Source organism: Geotrypetes seraphini, chromosome 4 (assembly GCF_902459505.1).
Source record: "Geotrypetes seraphini chromosome 4, aGeoSer1.1, whole genome shotgun sequence".
Lineage (NCBI taxonomy): Eukaryota > Metazoa > Chordata > Amphibia > Gymnophiona > Dermophiidae > Geotrypetes > Geotrypetes seraphini.
Genome location: NC_047087.1, coordinates 1,987,444 through 2,009,776, shown reverse-complemented (window position 1 = coordinate 2,009,776; position 22,333 = coordinate 1,987,444). Strand labels below are relative to the sequence as shown.

The 22,333-nt window shown below is 43.7% G+C and overlaps 1 protein-coding gene across 1 annotated transcript in view; it reads left to right on the top strand.

Moving 5' to 3' along the window:
• PKD1L3 (polycystin 1 like 3, transient receptor potential channel interacting) overlaps positions 1-21,928 on the top strand; it is a 192,975-nt gene extending 171,047 nt beyond the window's left edge. Inside the window, exon 31 of the mRNA XM_033941262.1 lies at positions 21,827-21,928. Within this exon, the coding sequence (XP_033797153.1) occupies positions 21,827-21,928 (102 nt within the window). The remainder of the gene's footprint in view (positions 1-21,826) is intronic.
• The last annotated feature ends 405 nt before the right edge of the window (positions 21,929-22,333 follow it).

The following is a 22,333-nucleotide window of genomic DNA, read 5'->3' as shown; positions in this document are numbered from 1 at the left end:
CATTACTAACACAAATAACAAACTTAATAAATTAATCATATTAAATTTTTTGAAAGCAACTTAACTGCTCCCCTGCCCTTGTTTTCTCCTAGAACCTCTTCTTAACCAGGCCCTCTGCAGCCCCCTCTCTGCTTTTCCTTCTCCTGCCCCTCGTGGGACTGAACCCACAGTACCGCAGTTCAAGCAAGCTAGTTTTCTGCCAGCGTTGGGAAACAGGAAGCTTTGTCAGAGGCGGAACTTCCCGTTTCCCAGTGCTATAGAGAAAGACTTCAGGCTGGCTGAAAACCAGCTTGCTTGCACTGCGGCACAATCAGCTTTAGTGCCACACGGGACAGGAGAAAGAATAGTAAAGGGAAAAGGGCTGTGGAGGGCCTTGGGATAGGATTAGCAGCTGTCCGGATTTCCCTGGACATGTCCTCCTTTGTCCGGGTTTTGAAAAGCCTCCTCAAATTGCGTTGGGCAGGGAAGAGCAGGCAGCTGGGGGGGGGGGGGCCTAGGGTGGAACTGGGGGTGGGATTAGAGCATGGGCGGAACTGGGCAGGCGGGTCTAGGGATCCGAATTTTCAGATTGGAAAATCTGGCAATCCTACCTGGAGATGTAAGAGGAAGTGCCGGGGAAGCAGCCGAAAGAGAGAGAGAGTGAGAGTAAGGCAAGGCAAAGGGGAGAGAGAAGAGAGGAAATGGTGGGAAGGAGAGAAAAGGGAGCTGGGATAATAATAATAATAACAGTTTATATACTGCAGGACTGTGAAGTTCTATGCGGTTTACAATGATTAGAAATGTTACAGGTTGAGTGAATAAGCAAAGTTACAGATTGAATGAATAAACAAAGTACAGATTTAGCGGCAGGTGGTTCTTGTGCTCAGTTGTTAAGGACTAAGATTGAATAGGTTGGTTTCCTAAGTATTTCAGGAATAGATGTGTTTTCGGGCGTTTCCTGAATTCTCCATAGGTAGTAGGTACAAGCAATTGTTCAAGGTCTTTACCCCATAATGCTGCTTGATGTGCGAGAAGATGTTGATGATGACTTTTAAATTTACAACCTTTAACCGGTGGAGAAACGAAGTTCAGGTGTGAGCTTCGCTTGTGTCTGTTGGTTGAGAAAGAGATGCACTCGCTGGTGCTCATGGAGGGGAGGGGGAGGGGAGGGTGCAACAAAACCCATTTAATTTCTATGGGAATTGCTACCGCAGCTTTGTAAAAAGAGCTGTATATTGTCCCTTTTCATACTTTAACAAAAAGATTTCAATATAAAAGAAGTTTTCAAGGTTTGTGCAAATGAGGACAGAGTCTGCAGGGATAGGGCAGGGGTGGAGACAGAGCTCATGAAGATGGCGATAAACTTTGTCCCCATGTCATCCTCACGATTCCTTTGTTGTGCCATGAAAAAAACAAATAAAACATTCTCAACATTTTGAATCTATGACTTTTCCCAAAGGTTTGAGATGAGGAAACCCCATTTCTTTTCATAATGCCACTTATGCAGCTCCTAGAAAGTCTCATGATCCTGTTGTATGGATATTTGCATTTTCACTCTCTTCTTTTCTCATCTTCTCTTAGCTTTTCCTGTTGACATTACTCTTTCTGTATCAACCGTGTTCTCCTTTCCTAACAAAACAATACTTTCTCATTTTACTTTTGCCCACTGCTATTCTTTTTCTAGCTTTATCTACCTTGTTAATCTCAAGATATTCTGCCATAGTAACATAGTATATGACGGCAGATAAAGACCCGAATGGTCCATTTAGTCTGTCCAACCTGATTCAATCCAAAAAAATTGTTGGTTTTTTTTTCTTCTTATCTATTTCTGGGCAAGAATCTAAAGCTCTGCCCAGTACTGTTCTTAGGTTCCAACTATTGAAGTCTCTGTCAAAGCTCACTCCAGTCCATCAACACCCTCTCAGCCATTGAAGCCGACTCCAGTCTCAGCACATCCTTACGGTAATGCGGCCTCCAGAATTGCACACAGTATTCCAGGTGGGGCCTCACCATGGATCTATACAATGGCATAATGACTTCAGGCATACGCAGGAGTTTCATCAGCCGTAAGCCTGAAGTCATTATGCCATTGTATAGATCCATGGTGAGGCCCCACCTAGAATACTGTGTGCAATTCTGGAGGCCGCATTACCGTAAGGATGTGCTGAGACTGGAGTCGGTCCAGAGAATGGCCACCCGGATGGTCTCGGGACTCAAGGATCTACCGTAAGAGGAACGGCTGGATAAGTTGCAGCTGTACTCACTCGAGGAACGCAGAGAGAGGGGTGACATGATCGAGACATTCAAGTATCTCATGGGCCGCATCGAGGTGGAAGAAGATATCTTCTTTTTCAAGGGTCCCGCGGCAACAAGGGGGCATCCGTGGAAAATCAGGGGCGGGAAACTGCACGGGGACGCCAGGAAATTCTTTTTCACTGAAAGGGTGGTTGATCGCTGGAATAGTCTTCCACTTTAGGTTATTGAGGCCAGCAGCGTGCCTGATTTTAAGGCCAAAAGGGATAGACACATGGGATCTATTCACAGAGAAAGGTAGAGGAGGGTCATTGGGGTGGGCAGATTAGATGGGCCGTGGCCCTTATCTGCCGTCTATTTCTATGTTATGTTTCTATGTTTCTCCCCAGTCCAACCTCCACCAAGCGGCCATATTCAGACACAGACCGTGCAAGTCTGCCCAGAACTGGCCTTAGTACTTCAATATTTACTATTATTTTCTGATTCTAGATCCTCTGTGTTCATCCCACGCTTTTTTGAACTACACCACCTCTCTCAGAAGCGCATTCCAGGCATCCACCACCCTCTCCGTAAAGAAAATTTCCTTACATTGCACTTGAGTCTACCACCCCTCAACCTCAAATTATGTCCTCTAGTTTTACCATTTTCCTTTCTCTTGAAAAGATTTTGTTCTATGTTAATACCTTTCAAATATTTGAATGTCTGAATCATATCTCCCCTGTCCCTGCTTTCCTCTAAGGTATAGATATTCATGGCTTCCAGTCTCTCCTCATACATCTTTTGGTGCAAACCTCCTATCATTTTCGTCGTCCTCCTCTGGACCGCTTCAAACCTTTTTGTGTTCTTCGCCAGATACAGTCTCCAAAACTGAACACAATACTCCAAGTGGGGTCTCATCAAAGACCTGTACAGGGGCAGCAACACCTTCGTTCTTCTACTGGTTACTCTCTTTATACAGCACAGCATCCTTCTGGCAGCAGCCACCGCCTTGTCGCACTGTTTTTTTGCCTTAAAATCTTCAGACACCCCAAGGTCCCTCTCCCCATCCATGCATATCAGTCTCTCCCCTCCCAGCATATATGGCTTCTTCCGATTATTTATCCTCATATGCATTACTCTGCATTTCTTTGCATTGAATTTTAGTTGCCAGATATTAGACCATTCTTCTAACTTTTTTATTATTATTATTATTTATATCCTTTTACAATTTATCAAGCATTTACTATCTTGAAAGAGATCAGAAAATACAGAAAGGAAAATTATCTTATATGTAACACTAAAATGTATACTGCATATGTAATCAATTATTCAGTCTACAAATTTAGAACCAAGAAAAGAAATAAATTTAACAATTAACAGAATAGTTATTCAAAAATAGAGATGCAAAATGATTATCCCTCCTATAGCCAGTAGACAGGACATTCATCAAAGACTAAGAAACCAACCTTTCTTTTGGCCCTAAAATATCTAATTCTTGTTTAGGCTAAAAAAAAAAAAAAGGAAATTTTTACTTTGATAAGAAATAAAACATTTTGCTGAAAATTTAAGCAAGAAAGTAGCCCCAAGGGCCAGGACTCTTGGCTGCAAGGCCAAGAATTCCTTTCTACACCTCTGGGTTTTCAAAGCCAGATCGGTAAAAATTCTAACATTTGAGCCCAAAAATTTGTCATTTAAGTGACGGAAATACAGATGTAAAACATATTCTCTATCATTTTCCAGTGCTAGAGTCCATACCTCTAACTTTTGTAGATGCTTTTTCATGTTTTGCACTCCCTCCTTGGTGTCTACTCTGTTACAAATCTTGGTATCATCAGCAAAAAGGCAAACCTTTCCTTCTAACCCTTCAGCAATGTCACTCACAAACATATTGAACAGGCTCCAGCACCGAACCCTGAGGGACCTGTCATTTTCTTTCCATCTCAACGGGCTAGGAGGACCCGCAAAGGAGGTGGTAGTACTAGCGCCACTAGGAAACAGCGATCACAACGTGATCCAATACAAGTTAAAAATAGGAACATCAAAGGTGAAAAGAACCAAAACGACAGCACTCAATTTCAGAAAAGGAAATTACGAGGAAATGAGGAAAATGGTGGGAAAGAAGCTCAGCAACAGCTCAGGGAAAATGGAGACCGTAGAGGAAGCCTGGGCCCTACTCAAGGGCACGGTGCACGAAGCACAAAACCTGTATGTCCCCAGGTTTAGGAAAGGGTGCAAAAAAAATCGCACAAAAAACCCGGCGTGGATAACAAATGCAGTGAAAACGGCAATAAGTAACAAGAAAACATCTTTCAGAAAATGGAAAAAGGACCAAACAAAAGAAAACCAGAAGGAGCACAAAAGGTACCAAAAAGACTGTCACCGAATGGTCAGGAAAGCGAAAAGGGAATATGAGGAGAGATTGGCGGGGGAAGCAAGAAACTTCAAACCATTCTTCAGGTATGTGAAAGGGAAACAACCAGCCAGGGAGGAAGTGGGACCGTTGGACGATGGAGACAGGAAGGGAGTGGTAAAGGAGGAAAAAGAGATAGCTGACAGGTTAAACAAGTTCTTCTCGTCAGTCTTCACGAGAGAGGACACATCCAATATCCCAGAACCCGAGGAGATCATAAACGGTGTCCATGGTGAGAAGCTGGTCCAACTAGAGGTAAGCAAAGAGGATGTCCTCCGACAGATAGGCAGACTGAAGAGCGACAAATCACCAGGTCCGGACGGCATCCACCCAAGGGTACTAAAAGAGCTGAGAAACGAAATAGTGGAAACACTTCGCCAAATATGTAACCTATCCTTAAAAACAGGGGAGATCCCAGAGGACTGGAAAATAGCAAATGTCACGCCTATCTTTAAGAAGGGATCAAAGGGGGACCCGGGAAACTACAGGCTGGTGAGCTTGACCTCAGTCCCAGGAAAAATGATGGAAGCACTGGTCAAGGACACAATCTGCGAACACATAGAAAGCAAGGGACAACTGAAGATGAGCCAGCATGGCTTCTGCAAGGGAAGGTCGTGCCTCACGAACTTACTGTACTTCTTTGAAGGAATAAACAGCCAGATGGATAAGGGGGAATCCATAGACATCATTTACCTTGACTTCCAAAAAGCCTTCGACAAGGTACTTCACGAACAGCTACTTAAGAAGCTGTGGAGCCACGGGGTGCAAGGGGATGTCCACCGATGGATCAAACACTGGCTGGCAGGCAGGAAACAGAGGGTTGGAGTAAAGGGTCATTACTCAGACTGGCAAAGGGTCACGAGCAGAGTTCCGCAGGGGTCGGTGCTGGGACCGCTCCTGTTCAATATATTTATCAACGACCTGGAGACGGGGACGAAATGTGAGGTTATCAAATTTGCTGATGACACCAAACTCTGCAGCAGGGTTAGAAACACGGAAGACTGTGAAGACCTGCAAAGGGACCTAACGAGACTGGAAGAATGGGCAAGAAAGTGGCAAATGAGCTTTAACATAGAGAAATGCAAGGTCATGCATGTAGGGAAAAAGAACCCGATGTTCAGCTACAAAATGGGGGGATCATTGCTAGGGGTGAGCAACCTTGAAAGAGATCTGGGGGTGATGGTGGACTCAACATTGAAAGCATCGGCACAGTGTGCAACAGCATCAAAAAAAGCGAACAGAATGTTGGGTATCATTAAAAAGGGTATCACGACCAGGACGAAGGAAGTCATCATGCCGCTATATCATGCAATGGTGCGCCCACATCTGGAATATTGTGTCCAGTACTGGTCGCCGCACCTCAAGAAGGACATGGCAGTACTTGAGGGGGTCCAGAGAAGAGCGACTAAACTGATAAAAGGTATGGAAAACTTTTCATACGCTGACAGATTGAAAATGCTGGGGCTGTTCTCCCTGGAAAAGCGGAGACTTAGAGGAGACATGAGAGAAACCTTCAAGATCCTGAAGGGCATAGAGAAGGTAGACAGGGACAGGTTCTTCAGACTGTGGGGAACCTCAGGTACTAGGGGTCACTCAGAGAAACTGAAAGGGGACAAGTTTAAAACAAATGCCAGAAAGTTCTTTTTTACCCAGAGGGTGGTGGACACATGGAACACGCTTCCGGAGGTTGTGATAGGCCAGAACACAGTACAGGGGTTCAAGGAAGGTTTGGATAGGTTCCTAAAGGTTAAGGGGATTGAGGGGTACAGATAGAAGTAGAGGTAGGTTATAAAAATGGTCAGGAACTACTTCACAGGTCATGGACCTGATGGGCCGCCGAGGGAGCGGACCGCTGGGCGCGATGGACCTCTGGTCTGACCCAGTGGAGGCAACTTCTTATGTTCTTATATTCCTAGCATCTTCTTATCCCAGCTCTCTTCCCTCCTGCCCTCCTATGGGTCCACCTCTGCTCCTCTATCCCTATGGTCCAACATTTTGCTCCCTCTCTTTTCTGTTTTTCTTCTTCCCTCCTCCCCTTGATGCTGAACAATGAAATGTAGGGGAAAAAAAGAGAGATGCTGCATCTCTCTGCCTTCCATTCACAGGCCTAACATTTCTCCCTCCCTTCCTTCCATCCCCAGATCCACCATTTCTCCCTTTCTCTTCCCAACAGTTCTCCCTTCAAGTATCTCTTTCCCTCTTCCTCCATACCACCCCTGGTCCAACTTCTCTACCTTCAGACTATTGCCCACCATCTCTCTCCCCTGTTTCTGGCCATCATCTCTCTATCATCTGTTTCTGGCCCTATAAGCTCTCTCCCCACATCCAATCCAGCACTTCTTTTAATACCCCTCTGTACTTAAAAAAAAAGTCCAGGCTTCCTCAGCCCAGTTTGTTCTCCCCCTTCTCTCTCCCCAAATGCACCATCTCTTTCCCTCTCTCAGACACCTAATTCTCCCTTTCTATTATCTCCCTCACCTCTGCATCTCTATCCTTCACTCCCTCCATTCTTCCATCTTATGGCTCATGCTCCCCCCTATCTTTCCCTTCATTCTGTCTCTTCACTGCTGCCCCCAGCCCTCTCTGCCTTCTCCTGAAGAACTACTCGCTGCTGGTGTCTGTAACACCCAGTTCCTAAGCCCGTTGATTTTAAAGATTATTTTAGCACAGGGGAAGAGCTTGGAGCTTTATGAGACTGGAAAAGAGAGGGCTTAGTCCCTGAAGTTCCCTCAAATCTATGAGCTGTACAGGAGGGGAGGGAGGGAAGGTGGTGGGGAGAATGAATGAACTCCGTGCCGCCCTTTTGGACTAGAAACCATTGGATGGGCTTCTCTCTACAAGACGCATGCGGCCCCACTCACGCTCAAGGGTGATGCGGTGTTTTCTGCCTTGCTGGCTCCCTCCTCCATCTTCCTGCAGCGTTCGCTGAAAGTCTCGGGCAGCGGATCCTATGCGCCTCCTGTGGCTGATCTGGAAGCGTTCCCTCTGACATCACGACCCGTGGGTCGCGGGTTGGACACCCCTGCTTTAGTTGGGAAAAGGGTCTTAGTAAAAAGTAGGGTTACCAGTCCATTCTTTGCTTCAGTCTTTACGGAAGAAGATGTAAGACAGGGGTGTCCAATGTCGGTCCTCGAGGGCCACAATCCAGTCGGGTTTTCAGGATTTCCCCAATGAATATGCATGAGATCTATTAGCATACAATGAAAGCAGTGCATGCAAATAGACCTCATGTATATTCATTGGGGAAATCCTGAAAATCCGACTGGACTGCGGCCCTCGAGGACCGACATTGGACACCCCTGATGTAAGAGATCTACCAGAATTGGAAATGGTATTCAAAGGTGATGTGAAGAAACTGAAAGAAATCTCGGTGAATCTGGAAGATATACTAAGCCAAATCAACAAGTTAAAAAATTATATATCGCCTGGACCAGATGGTGTACATCCCAGGGTACTAAAAGAACTCAAACATGAAATTGCTGACCTGCTTTTAGTGATCTGTAACCTGTTGCTAAAATCATCTGTAGTACCTGAAGATTGGAGAATGGCCAATGTTACGCCGATTTTTAAAAAGGGCTCCAGGGGAGATCCGGGAAATTACAGACTGGTAAGCCTGACTTGAATGCCAGGCAAAATGGTGGAAACAATTATAAAAAATAAAATTGTGGAACACGTAGACAAACATGATTTAATGAGACGGAGTTAGCATGGGTTCAACCAAGGGAGATCTTGCCTCACCAATTTGTTTGACTTCTTTGAAGGTGTGAATAAACATGTGGATAAAAGTGAGCCAGTTGATGCAGTATATCTAGATTTTCAGAAAGCTTTTGACAAAGTTCCTCATGAGAGACTCCTGAGAAAAAGTTCAGTTGTGGAATAGGAATTGGTTATCAAATAGAAAACAGAGGGTAGGGATAAATGGAGGAGAATAAACAGTGGAGTGTCACAGGGGTCTATACTGAGACGGGTACTACTTAACTTATTTATAAATGATATGGAAATTGGAATGACGAGTGAGGTGATTAAATTTGCAAATGACACTAAAACTGTTCAAAGTTGTTAAAACATATTCAGATTGTGAAAAATTGCAGGCAGACCATAGAAAATTAGAAAACTGGGCCTCCAAATGGCAGATGAAATTTAATGTGGACAAATGCAAAGTGATGCACATTGAGAAAAATAACCCGAATCACAGTTATCGGATGCTAGGGTTCACCTTGGGGGTTAGCACCCAAGAAAAGGATCAGGGTGTCATCGTAGACAATACGATGAAACTTTCCACCCAATGTGTGGTGGTGGCCAAAAAAGCAAGCAGGATGCTAGGAATTATTAGAAAAGGAATGGTTAACAAGACTAAGAATGTTATAATGCCCTTGTAAGAACATAAGAACATAAGCAATGCCTCCGCTGGGTCAGACCTGTGGTCCATCGCGCCCAGCAGCCAGCTCACGCGGCAGCCCAACAGGTCCAGCAGTAATCCTCTATCTATACTCTTCTATCCCCTTCTCCAGCAGGAAATTGTCCAATCCTTTCTTAAACCCCAGTACTGTACTCTGCCCTATTACGTCCTCTGGAAGCGCATTCCAGGTGTCCACCACACGTTGGGTAAAGAAGAACTTCCTGGCATTTGTTTTGAATCTGTCCCCTTTCAACTTTCTGAATGCCCTCTTGTTCTTATATTTTTTTGAAAGTTTGAAGAATCTGTCCCTCTCTATTCTCTCTATGCCCTTCATGATCTTGTAGGTCTCTATCATATCCCTTCTGAGTCTCCTCTTCTCCAGGGAAAAGAGACCCAGTTTCTCCAATCTCTCAGTGTATGAAAGGTTTTCCATCCCTTTTATCAGACGTGTCGCTCTCCTCTGAACCCTCTCGAGTAACGCCATATCCTTCTTAAGGTACGGTGACCAATATTGGACACAGTACTCCAAATGCGGATGCACCATTACATAGAAACATAGAAATAGACGGCAGATAAGGGCCACGGCCCATCTAGTCTGCCTACCCCAATGACCCTCCCCTACCTTTCTCTGTGAATAGATCCCACGTGTCTATCCCATTTGGCCTTAAAATCAGGCACGCTGCTGGCCTCAATAACCTGAAGTGGAAGACTATTCCAGTGATCAACCACCCTTTCAGTGAAAAAGAATTTCCTGGTGTCCCCGTGCAGTTTCCCGCCTCTGATTTTCCACGGATGCCCCCTTGTTGCCGCGGGACCCTTGAAAAAGAAGATATCTTCTTCCACCTTGATGCGGCCCGTGAGATACTTGAATGTCTCAATCATGTCACCCCTCTCTCTGCGTTCCTCGAGTGAGTACAGCTGCAACTTATCCAGCCGTTCCTCGTACGGGAGATCCTTGAGTCCCGAGACCATCCGGGTGGCCATTCTCTGGACCGACTCCAGTCTCAGCACATCCTTACAGTAATGCGGCCTCCAGAATTGCACACAGTATTCCAGGTGGGGCCTCACCATGGATCTATACAATGGCATAATGACTTCAGGCTTACGGCTGACGAAACTCCTGCGTATGCAACCTATGATTTGCCTTGCCTTGGATGAAGCTTGCTCCACTTGATTGGCAGTCTTCATGTTCTCACAGACGATCACCCCTAAGTCTCGTTCTGCTTCAGTTCTTGTTAGGATCTCGCCATTAAGGGTGTAAGTCTTGCATGGATTTTGGCTGCCCAGGTGCATGACTTTGCATTTTTTGGTATTGAAGCTGAGTTGCCAGGACCTAGACCAGCGCTCCAGTAGGAGTAGGTCATGCATCATGTTGTCGGACATTGAATTTATGTCTGTTGTGCTTTTGCCCACTACATTGCTTAGTTTGGCGTCATTGGCAAATAATGTTATTTTACCTCGCAGCCCTTCTGCCAAGCCTCCATTGCCCGATACAATGGCAGGATAACTTCTTTCGTTCTGGTAGTAATACCCTTCTTGATTATACCTAGCATTCTATTCGCTCTTTTAGTGGCCGCTGCGCACTGTGCCGTCGGCTTCATTGTCATGTCCACCATTACCCACTCCCATCGTATAGTTGTACCTCAGGTTTCTGCTTCCCAAATGCAATACTTTACATTTCTCAACGTTGAACTTCATCTGCCATCTCGTCGCCCATTATCCTAGTTTGTTCAAGTCTCTTTGCAATTCTTAGCAGTCCTCCTTAGTCTGAGCTCCACTAAATAGTTTGGTGTCGTCTGCAAATTTTATTATCTCGCACTTCGTCCCTGTTTATAGATCATTTATGAATATATTAAATAGCAGCGGCCCGAGCACCGAGCCCTGCGGAACACCACTCGTGACCCTCCTCCAGTCCGAGTAGTGGCCCTTCACTCCTACCCTCTGTTTCCTACCCGCCAACCAGTTTCTGATCCATCTGTGTACGTCTCCGTCCACCCCATGGTTCTTCAGTTTCCGGAGTAGACGTTCATGAGGCACTTTGTGAAAGGCTTTTTGGAAATCTAGGTATATGATATCTTTGGGGTCTCCTTGGTCCATCCGTTTGTTAATTCCTTCGAATAAGTGCAATAAGTTAGTTAGGCACAATCTCCCCCTGCAGAAACCATGTTGGCTGGTTATCAGAAGTTTGTTTCTTTCAAAATGTTCATCGATGTTTTGTTTTATCAGTGCTTCCACCATTTTCCCCAGAACCGAGTCAGACTCACCGGTCTGTAGTTTCCCGGGTCACCTCTTGATCCCTTTTTAAAGATGTGCGTAACATTGGCTATCTTCCAATCCTCCGGGATCACTCCTGTTTTCAGGGATAGGTTGCAAATTTGCTGCAGTAGTTCCGCTATCTCCTCCTTTAATTCCTTCAGAACCCTTGGATAGATTCTGTCCGGACCCGGGGATTTGTCAGTTTTTGTATTGCTCCATGGTGCGACCTCATTTGGAGTATTGCGTTCAATTCTGGTCTCCTTATCTCAAGAAAGATATAGTGGCTGAATATAGGTCTCTTTGTGAAAATACTCAAAATTAATTCTTTCAGGAACGGATTAAGAATAATTTAAATAGGCCTAAGGAATTGTTTCATACAGTAAAATATTTAACTGATAGTGGCAGTGATTCTAGAACTAATGGTTATCCAGATGTTGGAGAATATGTGCAGTACTTAGCCACCAAGATGAAGGGGTAGTTTGTTACAGTAGTTGCTACTGATGGTCAGTAGAGGGGAAGCATGGGAGTTATTTCATGTGGCTGTTGAAGAGGCAGTTTCTGAAGTTGTTACAAAGATAAATCCCACAAGGTCAATACATGATCCTTGTAACTTGAATATACTGTGTTCAGTAGCTCAGGGTATTGTGGCTTTTGTGACCTCAGTTTTTAATAAATCTTCAATTGGTGGAACTTCTCCTGAAATTTGTAAGGAAGCGATAGTTACCCCTATACTGATTAAAAAAAGCATTAGCACAGCGTTAATGTCTAGCTATAGGCCCACCTCGGTGGTTCCCTTTTTTGGGAAAGTGATTGAAAAGTTTGTGCTCAAACAACTAGAAAAGTTTGAATGCCTGGACCCTTTTCAATTTGGCTTTCGTAAGTCACACAGTGTCGATCTTTTATTGAACATAAGAACATAAGAACATAAGCAGTGCCTCCGCCGGGTCAGACCATAGGTCCATCCTGCCCGGCAGTCCGCTCCCGCGGCGGCCCAGACTGGTCACGACCTGTCTGTATCACCAGAAGTGGCTCCCTTGCCACCTTGGTTTCTCATTTAAGTCCTATCTTCCTATCGAAGTCCTAACCTTCCGGTCTTGCACATGCACGACCTGGTTTGGTTTCTATACTCATTACCTGATTAGCTTTCTATACTTGTGTTACATCCCAGCTCCTCCCTCAGTATCCCATGATCCCTTTATCCCTCAGGAATCCGTCCAATCCCTGTTTGAATCCCTGTACCGTACTCTGCCTGATCACGTCCTCCGGTAGCGCATTCCAAGTGTCCACGACCCTTTGGGTGAAAAAAAATTCCTTGCATTTGTTTTGAACCTATCTCCCTTCAGTTTCTCCGAATGCACCCTCGTATTCGCTGTCCCTTTCAGTCTGAAGAATTGATATCGGTTCTAGATATTTTGAGGGCGGGTTTGGATGGTCATCATTCATACTGTTTGCTTTTGATACTGTCAATCTTTCAGTGTTGCTTTCCAAGTTGAAGACTTCGGGAGTTAAGAGTACAGTATTACGGGAAGATCATTTTGTGTGAAAGGAGGACAAACAGTTTCAGAAAAGATGATGATTTAAAGGGGAATACCGCTCTGTCAGCGCTCCTATTTAATATCTTTGGGCTCCTTTTACTAAGGTGCGCTAGGGCTTTAATGCATGGAATAGCGCACACTAGACCTTAATGCCAGCATTGAGCTGGCATTAGTTTTAGAAGCATAGTGCGTGGTAATTTCCTGCGTGCACTAAAAACGCTAGTGTACCTTAGTAAAAGGAGCCCTTTATGTCATTGTTAGATCAGTTTTTCCATAAACTAGAAATATAGTGCAGAATTTATTTATTTATTTATTTAGATTTTTATCCCGTCCTCCCAATAGCTCAGAACGGTTTACAAATGAACATACACAGTGGGGAGTAACTAGACATATAAGTAGAACAACAGGTTTAGGGATTGGATTTATAGTTTTTGGAGAGAATTAAATACAGGGAGAGTATGCAGAAAGAGAGAAGGGGGAAATACAGTAGTTTAGTTTAAGGAAAGTTATGAACGTTTAGGTACAATTTGTTAGTGGATAGAGTAAGAGAGGGTCATACTGGAAGTTCGGGAAGGTGATAGGAGAGTGGAGGGTGGGGCCTAAGGGGGGAGAAGACAGAGGAGATCTTTAGTTGAAGAGGAGGGTCTTTACCGATTTGCGGAATGTTAATAATGAGTTCTGTTGTCTAAGTTGGGGGGGAGTTGGTTCCAGAGGTGTGGAATGAAGTGGCTGTAGGATCGTTTGTGGGCAGTTTCTGTGAGCAGGGATCTTCCGGGGGGGGGTACATAGGCGTATCTCATGATATTTTCTTCCCCCCCCCCAGTTGTTGGAGTGAAGAAACAGCTGGAGTTCAGATTGAACCATTGCATGCAGGAAGTGATTGGATGAATGTTGACAAGACTGAACTATTTGATAGTGGGAGATTATGCAGAGATGAATATGATTGAATGCATCGATGTGCTGGGGACACAAATTAAGGTGAAAAAGGAGATTACCATATTGGGGATCTTTGTAGACTCTGCATTAACTATGGGAAAACATATTGCTAATGTGAATTCAGAAAGGTTATGCTCAATTACGTATGTTATACAGGCTAAAACCCCTTTTGACACTATATGACTTTAGAACAGTGGTTCAAAGCTTGATTTTATCAAGATTAGATTACTGTAACTCTTTTTTGGGGGGGTTTAACTAATGTCAAGTTGAAAGCCTTGCAGGTTCTTATGAACTCTGCAGCTATTTATTTATTTCTAAAATTTCTATATCGTTTATAACTAAACAGTTCACAAAGTTACATGCATAATTTAAAAACAAGCAAGATGGCGCTCAAGCAGGACGCGAGTTGGGAGAACTCCCGTCTTTTGAGGGACTTTGCTTCTTACCTCAAGTTTGAATTACCTGCACTATGCCTAAGAGACAGGAAAGGCCGAAGGGCAATCCTCCAGATGCTCTGGAAACCACAACGTCACGACAGACTGTGATAACAGCATTCACAGTCCATCAAACCTCTGTGGGCATTTCTGCTGCTATGCCAGGGGAAGTGCATAGCTTAGACAGCGATCTTTCGCTGAGCCCGCGTGGACCACATATTCCCCTTATGCCCGGAGACGCTGAGACAGGACAGACGAGTTTGGAGGACTCATAGACAGGATCTGGAGAGGAGCGTCCCGGACGTCCAGCTAACCCAGATGTCAGCACGTTGTCATCGACACACGTTTTGGAGCCATGCAAGATGGGAGTTCTTTTCCGCTGGGACCGAGTGGTGGTGAGAGTGAGGGAACCCGAGAGCTGTGTCCCACGGAAGGAGCCATAATCCAACCGGCTGTTTTTCTCCCCTCAAGCCACTTGTGAAGCTACCAGCGGTGACTCTGGACTCAATTTGGACCGCGATAGAAAACCTACATGCGGTATATACTAACTTTGTCACTAATACTTTTAAATTCATCTGCTAAGATAACCCATTTGGAGACAACTGTTCAACTTCAGAAGGAAGAGTTATCTAAATTGGAGAAAACAACAAAGGAAACTAAGACTTTGCTTGTTAAACAATCTACTGATAAAATACTTTTAATGAGGAAAATAGAAAATCTGGAGAATCAACAAAGAAATTTAAATTTAAGACTTTCAAATTTTCCTATTGCTAAATATTTGTCTCCTCTAGAACTCTTTAAAAAAATTTTGGTAACAGCATTGAAAGTTCCAGACTCTAATTTACCCCTTGTGCAAAAAATTTACTACTTAAAATGATTTCAGAGGATACTCAAGGGGAGAAGATGGAGTTAGATGTTTCTGCACTATTGGAATCTTCTGAGATAGAGGTGCTACATTGGTAGTCACGCTGGTGTTTCTACAAGATAAAGAAATGTTACTGAAGATATACTTTAAAATGAAACAGGTCTCCTATTTAGGTGAATATATTTCCAGATGTTTCTAAATGGCCTCAATCTTGCAGGAAAGAATTTCTTACATACCGTATAAGAGTGATTTCTTTAGGGGCAAGTTCTCAATTATGATTTCCTTGTAAGTGTTTTATTTCCTGTCAAGAGAATAAGTATATTTTCTTTGAACCTGCCCAATTGGGTTTCTTTTTGGAAGTTAAAGGGCTTCCTACCGTGGTCCAGACTGGAACAGTATAAATGTGATCATGGAATGCCAGGAATGATGTATGCTCAAGTAATTTTTCCTCTTTATTATATTAGTTAAATCCTTGATTCCCACAAGGTGGTTTCTTGAAGCTTTTTCTCCCTCCACAGGTGGACTATGTTTAGAGATATTTCTTCTTTTTGTTTCATATTCATTTATCTTTTGATGAATTGAAGAGATGTATTCAGTATTTCCTGTACAATTGTGTATGTAATTATTTGAAATGATAAATAAAAATAAATAAATAAAAACAGAATCATCATGACATACAAAAGATCCTAAAACATCATTAGTGGCATTTCTAGAACAGCACACATTACTCCAATCTTGAAACGGCTCCACTGGCTACCTATTGAACAATGGGTTCATTATAAAGTGTTATCTTTGGGATACCAGATTTTGTACCAAACGGCCCCTTTCTGGTTTCAATCCCTTTGGAAGGTCTATAGACCAAACAGAGCACTGTATTCAGAAGGTGCCATGGAACTAAGGGTTCCTTTTACAAAGGTGCGCTAGTGGTTTTAATGCACGCTAAAATACCGCACGCACTAGCCACTACCGCCTCCTTTTAAGCAGGCGGTATTTTTCAGCTAGCGTGCGCTAATCCTGTGTTCGCGCTAAAAACGCTAGCAAATCTTTGTAAAAGGAGCCCTAAGTGTGAGATATGTAGCTACAAACATATTTCTCTCCTATATGAATAAAAACATCGCCCTGATATACCTATAAATAGTACAGGAGAAAAGAGCGCTGTGCAAATTCGAAGATTCACGTCCAAAGAACTGAGGAAAAGAAACCACTCTTTTCATGTCAGTCAAATGGCCCGACTGGAAGACCTCCGAATCAAGCAGTCAGTCAAGAAAAAAGTAGGTGAAACGCCTGGTAGTGCCAAAACGGTACCATTGCCCACATTTTCTAAAATGTTCGTAAAGCCTTGGGTAGGCGAAATGGCATGTGCCAAAACCGAAAGCGCTGCTCCAAGAGGCAAGCAAACCTAGTGCCGATTTGGAGTCCATAGTGAAAATGTAAATATTCTCCCAGTTTTTCTGCAGAAATGTGTAACCCTGAGAAACTAATTCAGCAGAATGGGATCCAGCTTGCCCATGGGCACCATGCAGTAAGTGGAACAACGTCCCTTAGTTCCTGAAGAACTACAAGAACTGCCCTGAGGACCAGTAACACTTAAAAGGAAAACACAAAACATAGAGATTCCAAGAACAAACCGGATGGAGGAGGATGCAAAGTTGCAAGCATCCTGAAAAATATTCACAGCCCCTTGACCTGACATTATAGCGTCTTCTCCCTCATGAGAAAGCCTGAAAAGTCATTGGAAGAAGTCAAGATCCCCTCAGAATGAAGTGCAGAAGGTCAGGAAATGGCAGGATGAGAACTGTAGGATCTGTAAGAAGAAAGAAATTCTCCTAGGAAAAATCAAGTTTCGCAATGTAAAGAGGAGTATACTGGAACCATGAAAACAGTACTAACTCCATGCAACGTGAGCGAAATACGTATGTCCTTTAAAGTGAATACTGTGACAAATCTAGCTCTCTTTCTAGATTTGGCACAGGGTTAGATAGGAAGAGCAGTAAACTCCTATGCAGGAGAGCTGACCAAGTTGGCCCTGCCAATTATGAAAACGCTGACTTTCCTTGTACCGACATTGAGCCAGACACTGACTGCCAGGGAGAGTTCAGTCCAGTTGCAGGTTACTCTCCCAAGCCTGCTATTAGATCGCAAAGGAACTCAGGAGCTAGGAAATTACAGCTCCCAGAAGGCCAGAGTCATAGCAGGAAGCTGTCACATAGGCAGACACAGCTGCAGAGAGAGCTTTCTCCCATCTCCCTCTTCAGAGCAGGGAGGGGCAAATTGGAGGCTGTTAAAACAAGGCAGCTGAGACCCAGAGAGGGGGAGGAGCAGAGGAACTGGGAGCGTGTTCCAGAGAGGCAGCAAGATTTCTCTCCCAGGCTGAATGCTAAGGAGTTGGGAGAAGAATGTGAAATAGTGGATCTTTCAGAAGAGTCTGAACCCACCATTAGGAACCAGTTGGAAGTTTGTGAACCGATGGATATTGGTTTGACCAGTGAACCTTGTGAGAGGTTAGAGATTATGGACACAAGCTGAGAGGTGGGAAGAATTTTGTTACTGTTTCTTACCCGTTTATTTTTGCTTGGTGAAATCCTGAGACTAAGCTTAATGTGTGTACAGCAGAACTTTCTGAATTTGAAAACTAACCTCTGAAGCATTTTTGTTATATTGTTTTTTGCTCCAAACTGCTTGAACCATTTAACTATGGAGCCCTGCTCCTTACCTCCCCTCCACACAGCTGGAGAATAATTAACCACTTATAAGGCTCTGCAGGGAACGTCAGCTACTGAGAGCTCAGTTTGGATAATTCCCTAGCTGCAGTCAGACTGCACCAGAGTGTCAGTTTGGTTAGTATACTTTGTGGTTTTGGAAAGTCTTGGTCATGAACTTTGTGTTTTGTTCTGTACTGCTACACCATTGAAAAGAACAGTACTAAACTTACCACTATCCTTGAAAGGCTGGTGAAGAGGACTATGTTACTGAGACTGAAGTCCAGCCATAATTCCGATTTTGTGGTTTCTTTTTTTTTTCCTGATTTTTGATAGCTCATTCATTCTAGTGCTGGGAAAGCCAGTGTGGCCAGAGTGGCCTTGTTTTGCATACTTTGAGTTCTGAACGAATGTACTATAGAATGTTACAACTTTCTGATAAATACCAGAACCTTCTGATCCAAGGTCAGAAATAAAAGTACATCTTTATTTTTTAACCTGTTGAGTGTGTGTGATTTCCTTGCCTGTCTTCACTGTGGACATTTGACCTATGGTTTTTACCCTAGGCGTTTGCCTAGATAGCCTGAAGGATTCCCTAGTTGGAGGGAACGCGCTAGGAGCAGTTACGGTCACGGTGAACCCGGCTCGCTGTGGTGATCAGGAGCCCACAGGTTGCGACAATACGTACTAGATGCAATCAAGATGCTGCATCTACCGCCCCGTGGAAAACAACAGCATCCTAACATGTATCAAACAAAGCTCACATCGCTAATGAGAGCTTCAGGGATGAGGCTAACAGCCACATAGTGCGTGCTCCTCTGCGGGTTTGATAGAATAGGTAACTGGTTCCTGGTTAGAAGGAGCTTTACAGCCCTTTCTGTCTGGTCGGGGAGGTCTTTCTAGCATGTGCCATGAGAAAATGGCGACAGGAGAAACCAGCGTCATAAGAATGGAAATCTGAAGTCCAGGCCCCCTCAGAAATAGAGAAAGAGAGTCCTGGCCGCAGGAAGATGCGAAGGGTCATTATGCCAATAGAGAAGCCTGAACTTGGAAACTGTTGGTACTACCTTTAGGCATTTATATCCTATGCCACTACTAGACACATGCAGTACAGCACAAAGGCCCAAATAAGAAGGACAGTTACCAACAAACAAAGGCTCAATCTGTAGGGACCCCAAGAGAGACAATGAGATACCCATGTAAAATACAGGGCACTATCTTACTGCTGATCTCACTGTGCCGTGATTTGCCGTATGTCGACCCAGTCCGGAGACAAACCAAGACTGGATGACCTAGCACAGGTCAGAGTCTCTCTGGTAATCCTCTTGAGTGCTAACCCCAGAGTCCGATTAAACTAGCAGCTTCCTTCAAGTGAATACAGCAGGAACACACACATAGACATATAAATCTGCCCAAACTTGTCCCAAAGCTGGTGAAACACGTACAACTAGTCTGAGCCAGAAAGGAGAGAAGCTGCAGCATACCCTGACCAAAGTCAGCTGGAAATAAACTACCGGAACGCTGCAGCTCTCCCGCCATCGCCAGACACCCAAGCGCGCGCCTGATTCTTGCCGACATGTGGCCGCTGCGTCAACGCTCCTAGAAACATAGTCGGATTCAAGCCCCGCAAAATTTACCCTGACGTGGCCTGCATAGAAAGAAAATCAGACTCGGGGAATAACTAGAAGAACGGTGCGGTGCTTCCCACAGCGCCGGAAAAAACATGTCCCATCTCATGCGTGCTGCTATAAATTGGCACCTGCACAATCAGCTGCACATGGCCGCGACAAACACCGACGAAAGAGAGCCTCGGAATAAACAGAACTACTACTGCTGCACTGAAACCCAACGAGGAGAACAAGTACGAGCATGACATCGCATCGCTACTGCCGCGCTGTAACCAACAAGGAAACCAGGCGCGTGCATGCAAAGGGCGAGAAAGTCCCAGCTCCCTCAACGGATTTATAGTCATAAAACTGAGCCTCAATAAAATATCCATTCCTTAAACGTACGTTGACCGAACCCACAGTACTAAGACTCCCAAACAGAACCTGAAGTTCAAACAACAGTAAAAAACACATACATACTCATAAGCTTATTGTTAGGGCAGGTTGAAGCCAGTAAGAGCTGGTTGTGCAGCACTAACAGAGCAGAATGTAGCAACTTTGGTCTCTCTTTTTTTTTTTTTTAAAACAGAGAAGGGAAAGAAGAAAAAATCGAGACCCAGTCAGACCCTCTAGCAATGGAGGGAGGGTGAGGCAGGGACCTGGGGGGGGGCCTAGGATTAACCCCTAAAACCGGCACCGTTCAGCCGGACACCCCTGTCTCACTGAAGAGAAACCTCAACAGGAGAAAATAATTTTCCAGTCACAGCTAAAATTCAGGAGCTAGTTGAAAAGTGACCATCACCTGCTGGGAGATAGAGCATACTGAAGATACAGGAGAAGTACCAGCCAATAGGACCACCTGTTAATCAGTTTCTCTATCTCTGCCTGCTGGTAGATGTATACTATCCCATTGGTCTCTGGATTCATCTGCTGCTGTTGCTAAGGAATGGCTCCTTTTACAAAAGTGCGCTAGTGGTTTTAATGCACACTAAAATACTGCACGCACTAGCCGCTACCGCCTCCCTTTAAGCAGGCGGTATTTTTCGGCTAGCGTGCGCTAATCCTGTGCGTACGCTAATAACGCTAGCACACCTTTGTAAAAGGAGCCCTAAGTGTGAGATATGTAGCTACAAAATGTAAGATGTTTTCAGTAGCTGGAATGTCATTTTGCAATAAGCTGTCGGAACATCTAAGATTAAGCACTGACAGTTTTAGTTTCAAAAAGCTGTTGAAAACCAAGCTATTTGTGGATGCTTATTTGTAGAGCTGTTCAGCCTTCATATTAATAGATTTCCTGGTAGATATAACATCTGTCTTGACTGTTTGTTCGAGTCAATAAGTGGATTCTTACGTGCCTTTGTTATTAATTGCCTGGGCATTGTTTGTTTATTGGGTGCAAATGGTTGTTTTTTTTTCTTTTTCTTACTGATACTTATGGGGAATTTAGGAGACATCTAAAAACATATCTGTTTTTGAAGTACTTAGCTAGCTGATTTGTAAAATTTTATCATGGAATAATCAGATTTTTTTAGGGTTTTTTAGTTACTGGCTTTTAACTTTTTAGTTTTATTCAATTTTGTTGTATTTTTAACCATTGTAAACCGCATAGAACTTTAGAGCCTTGCGGTATATAAACTGTTATTATTAAAGAAAATATATTTTATGGTACTGTAATTTAGCTCTAATTTTTTAATTTGTAATTTTGTCTTGTATTCTGCAATTATGTATGTTAATTTTTATGGAAACCGCTTTGTTTAAAGGCAGCATATAATTATTTTTAATAAATAAAAGATTCAAAGAGCAACCAAGATGGTAAAGGGGATGGAATTTCTCTCGTATGGGGAAAGACTAAAATGGTTAGGGCTCTATAGCTTGGAAAAGAGACGGCTAAGGGGAGATATGACTGAAGTCTACAAAATCCTAAGTGGAGTAGAACGGGTACAAGTGGATCGATTTTTTTCACTGTCAAAAATTACAAAGACTAGGGGACACGCTATGAAATTACAGAGAAATACTTTTAAAACCAATAGGAGGACATTTTTTTTCACTCAGAGAATAGTTAAGCTCTGAAACGCGTTGCCAGAGGATGTGGTAAGAGCGGATAGCCCCTACCAGCCCATGGCATTCATAATGTCTCTCCTTCCCTACCTTCCCCCACCTACACACCACTGTGTTATCTCTTCTTTTCCCTCCCTCCCTCCCCTCTTGTACTGACTGTACCATCGCTGCCCCAGGGGAGGGAAAGAAGGAAGGAAAATTGACAATGCCATTCCAACACTTATTGCTCCTTGTAACATCCTCTCACCCTTACTATAAACATTTGTGTATATTAGCGTGTACCTAGCAGTCTATTCAGCACATCGAGCTACAAGGTAGTGGTAGGGGTGAACTTATGAAAGATCAGCAATCACTTCTAACTGCAAATCTGGCCTTTTTTAAATCTCTGTTATTGTTTTGCTGCATTTTTCTATTAGGCATCCGAAGAGCAGGAGATTGTGGAACTAATGTGGCAGAAGCTTTCTAGCTGGTTTGGAATCCAGTGGAACCTGGGCCTGACAGAAAGGACAAGAGTCTGAGATTTTAGGAGCCAGAACTATACTTCAATGTTTGGGAATTCATAGGGACCCAATATTACACTTAAATGTTGACAAATTTTCATCTATTGGATCATTTTCATGTTCTTATAATCATACTGTAAGCTTTCCTGTGTGTTAATAGACATATAATTGAACATTCAGTAAACACCTTAGAACAAATAAATAACGGCTCACACTTGCTAAAGCTTCCTTGACCTTTCACTGAGAGAGAGACTGACAAGAGGCAACTGGTACCAGGGGAGGAGCTGCCCAACTCTCATGCATCACACAACAATGTCTGATAAGAAAGCAGCTTTTCTAGATATATATAATCGCAAGAAATCACGTACACCTTTTATTCAAAAGGAACATTAACAACAAAATCAGAAAAGATAATTCAAGAAA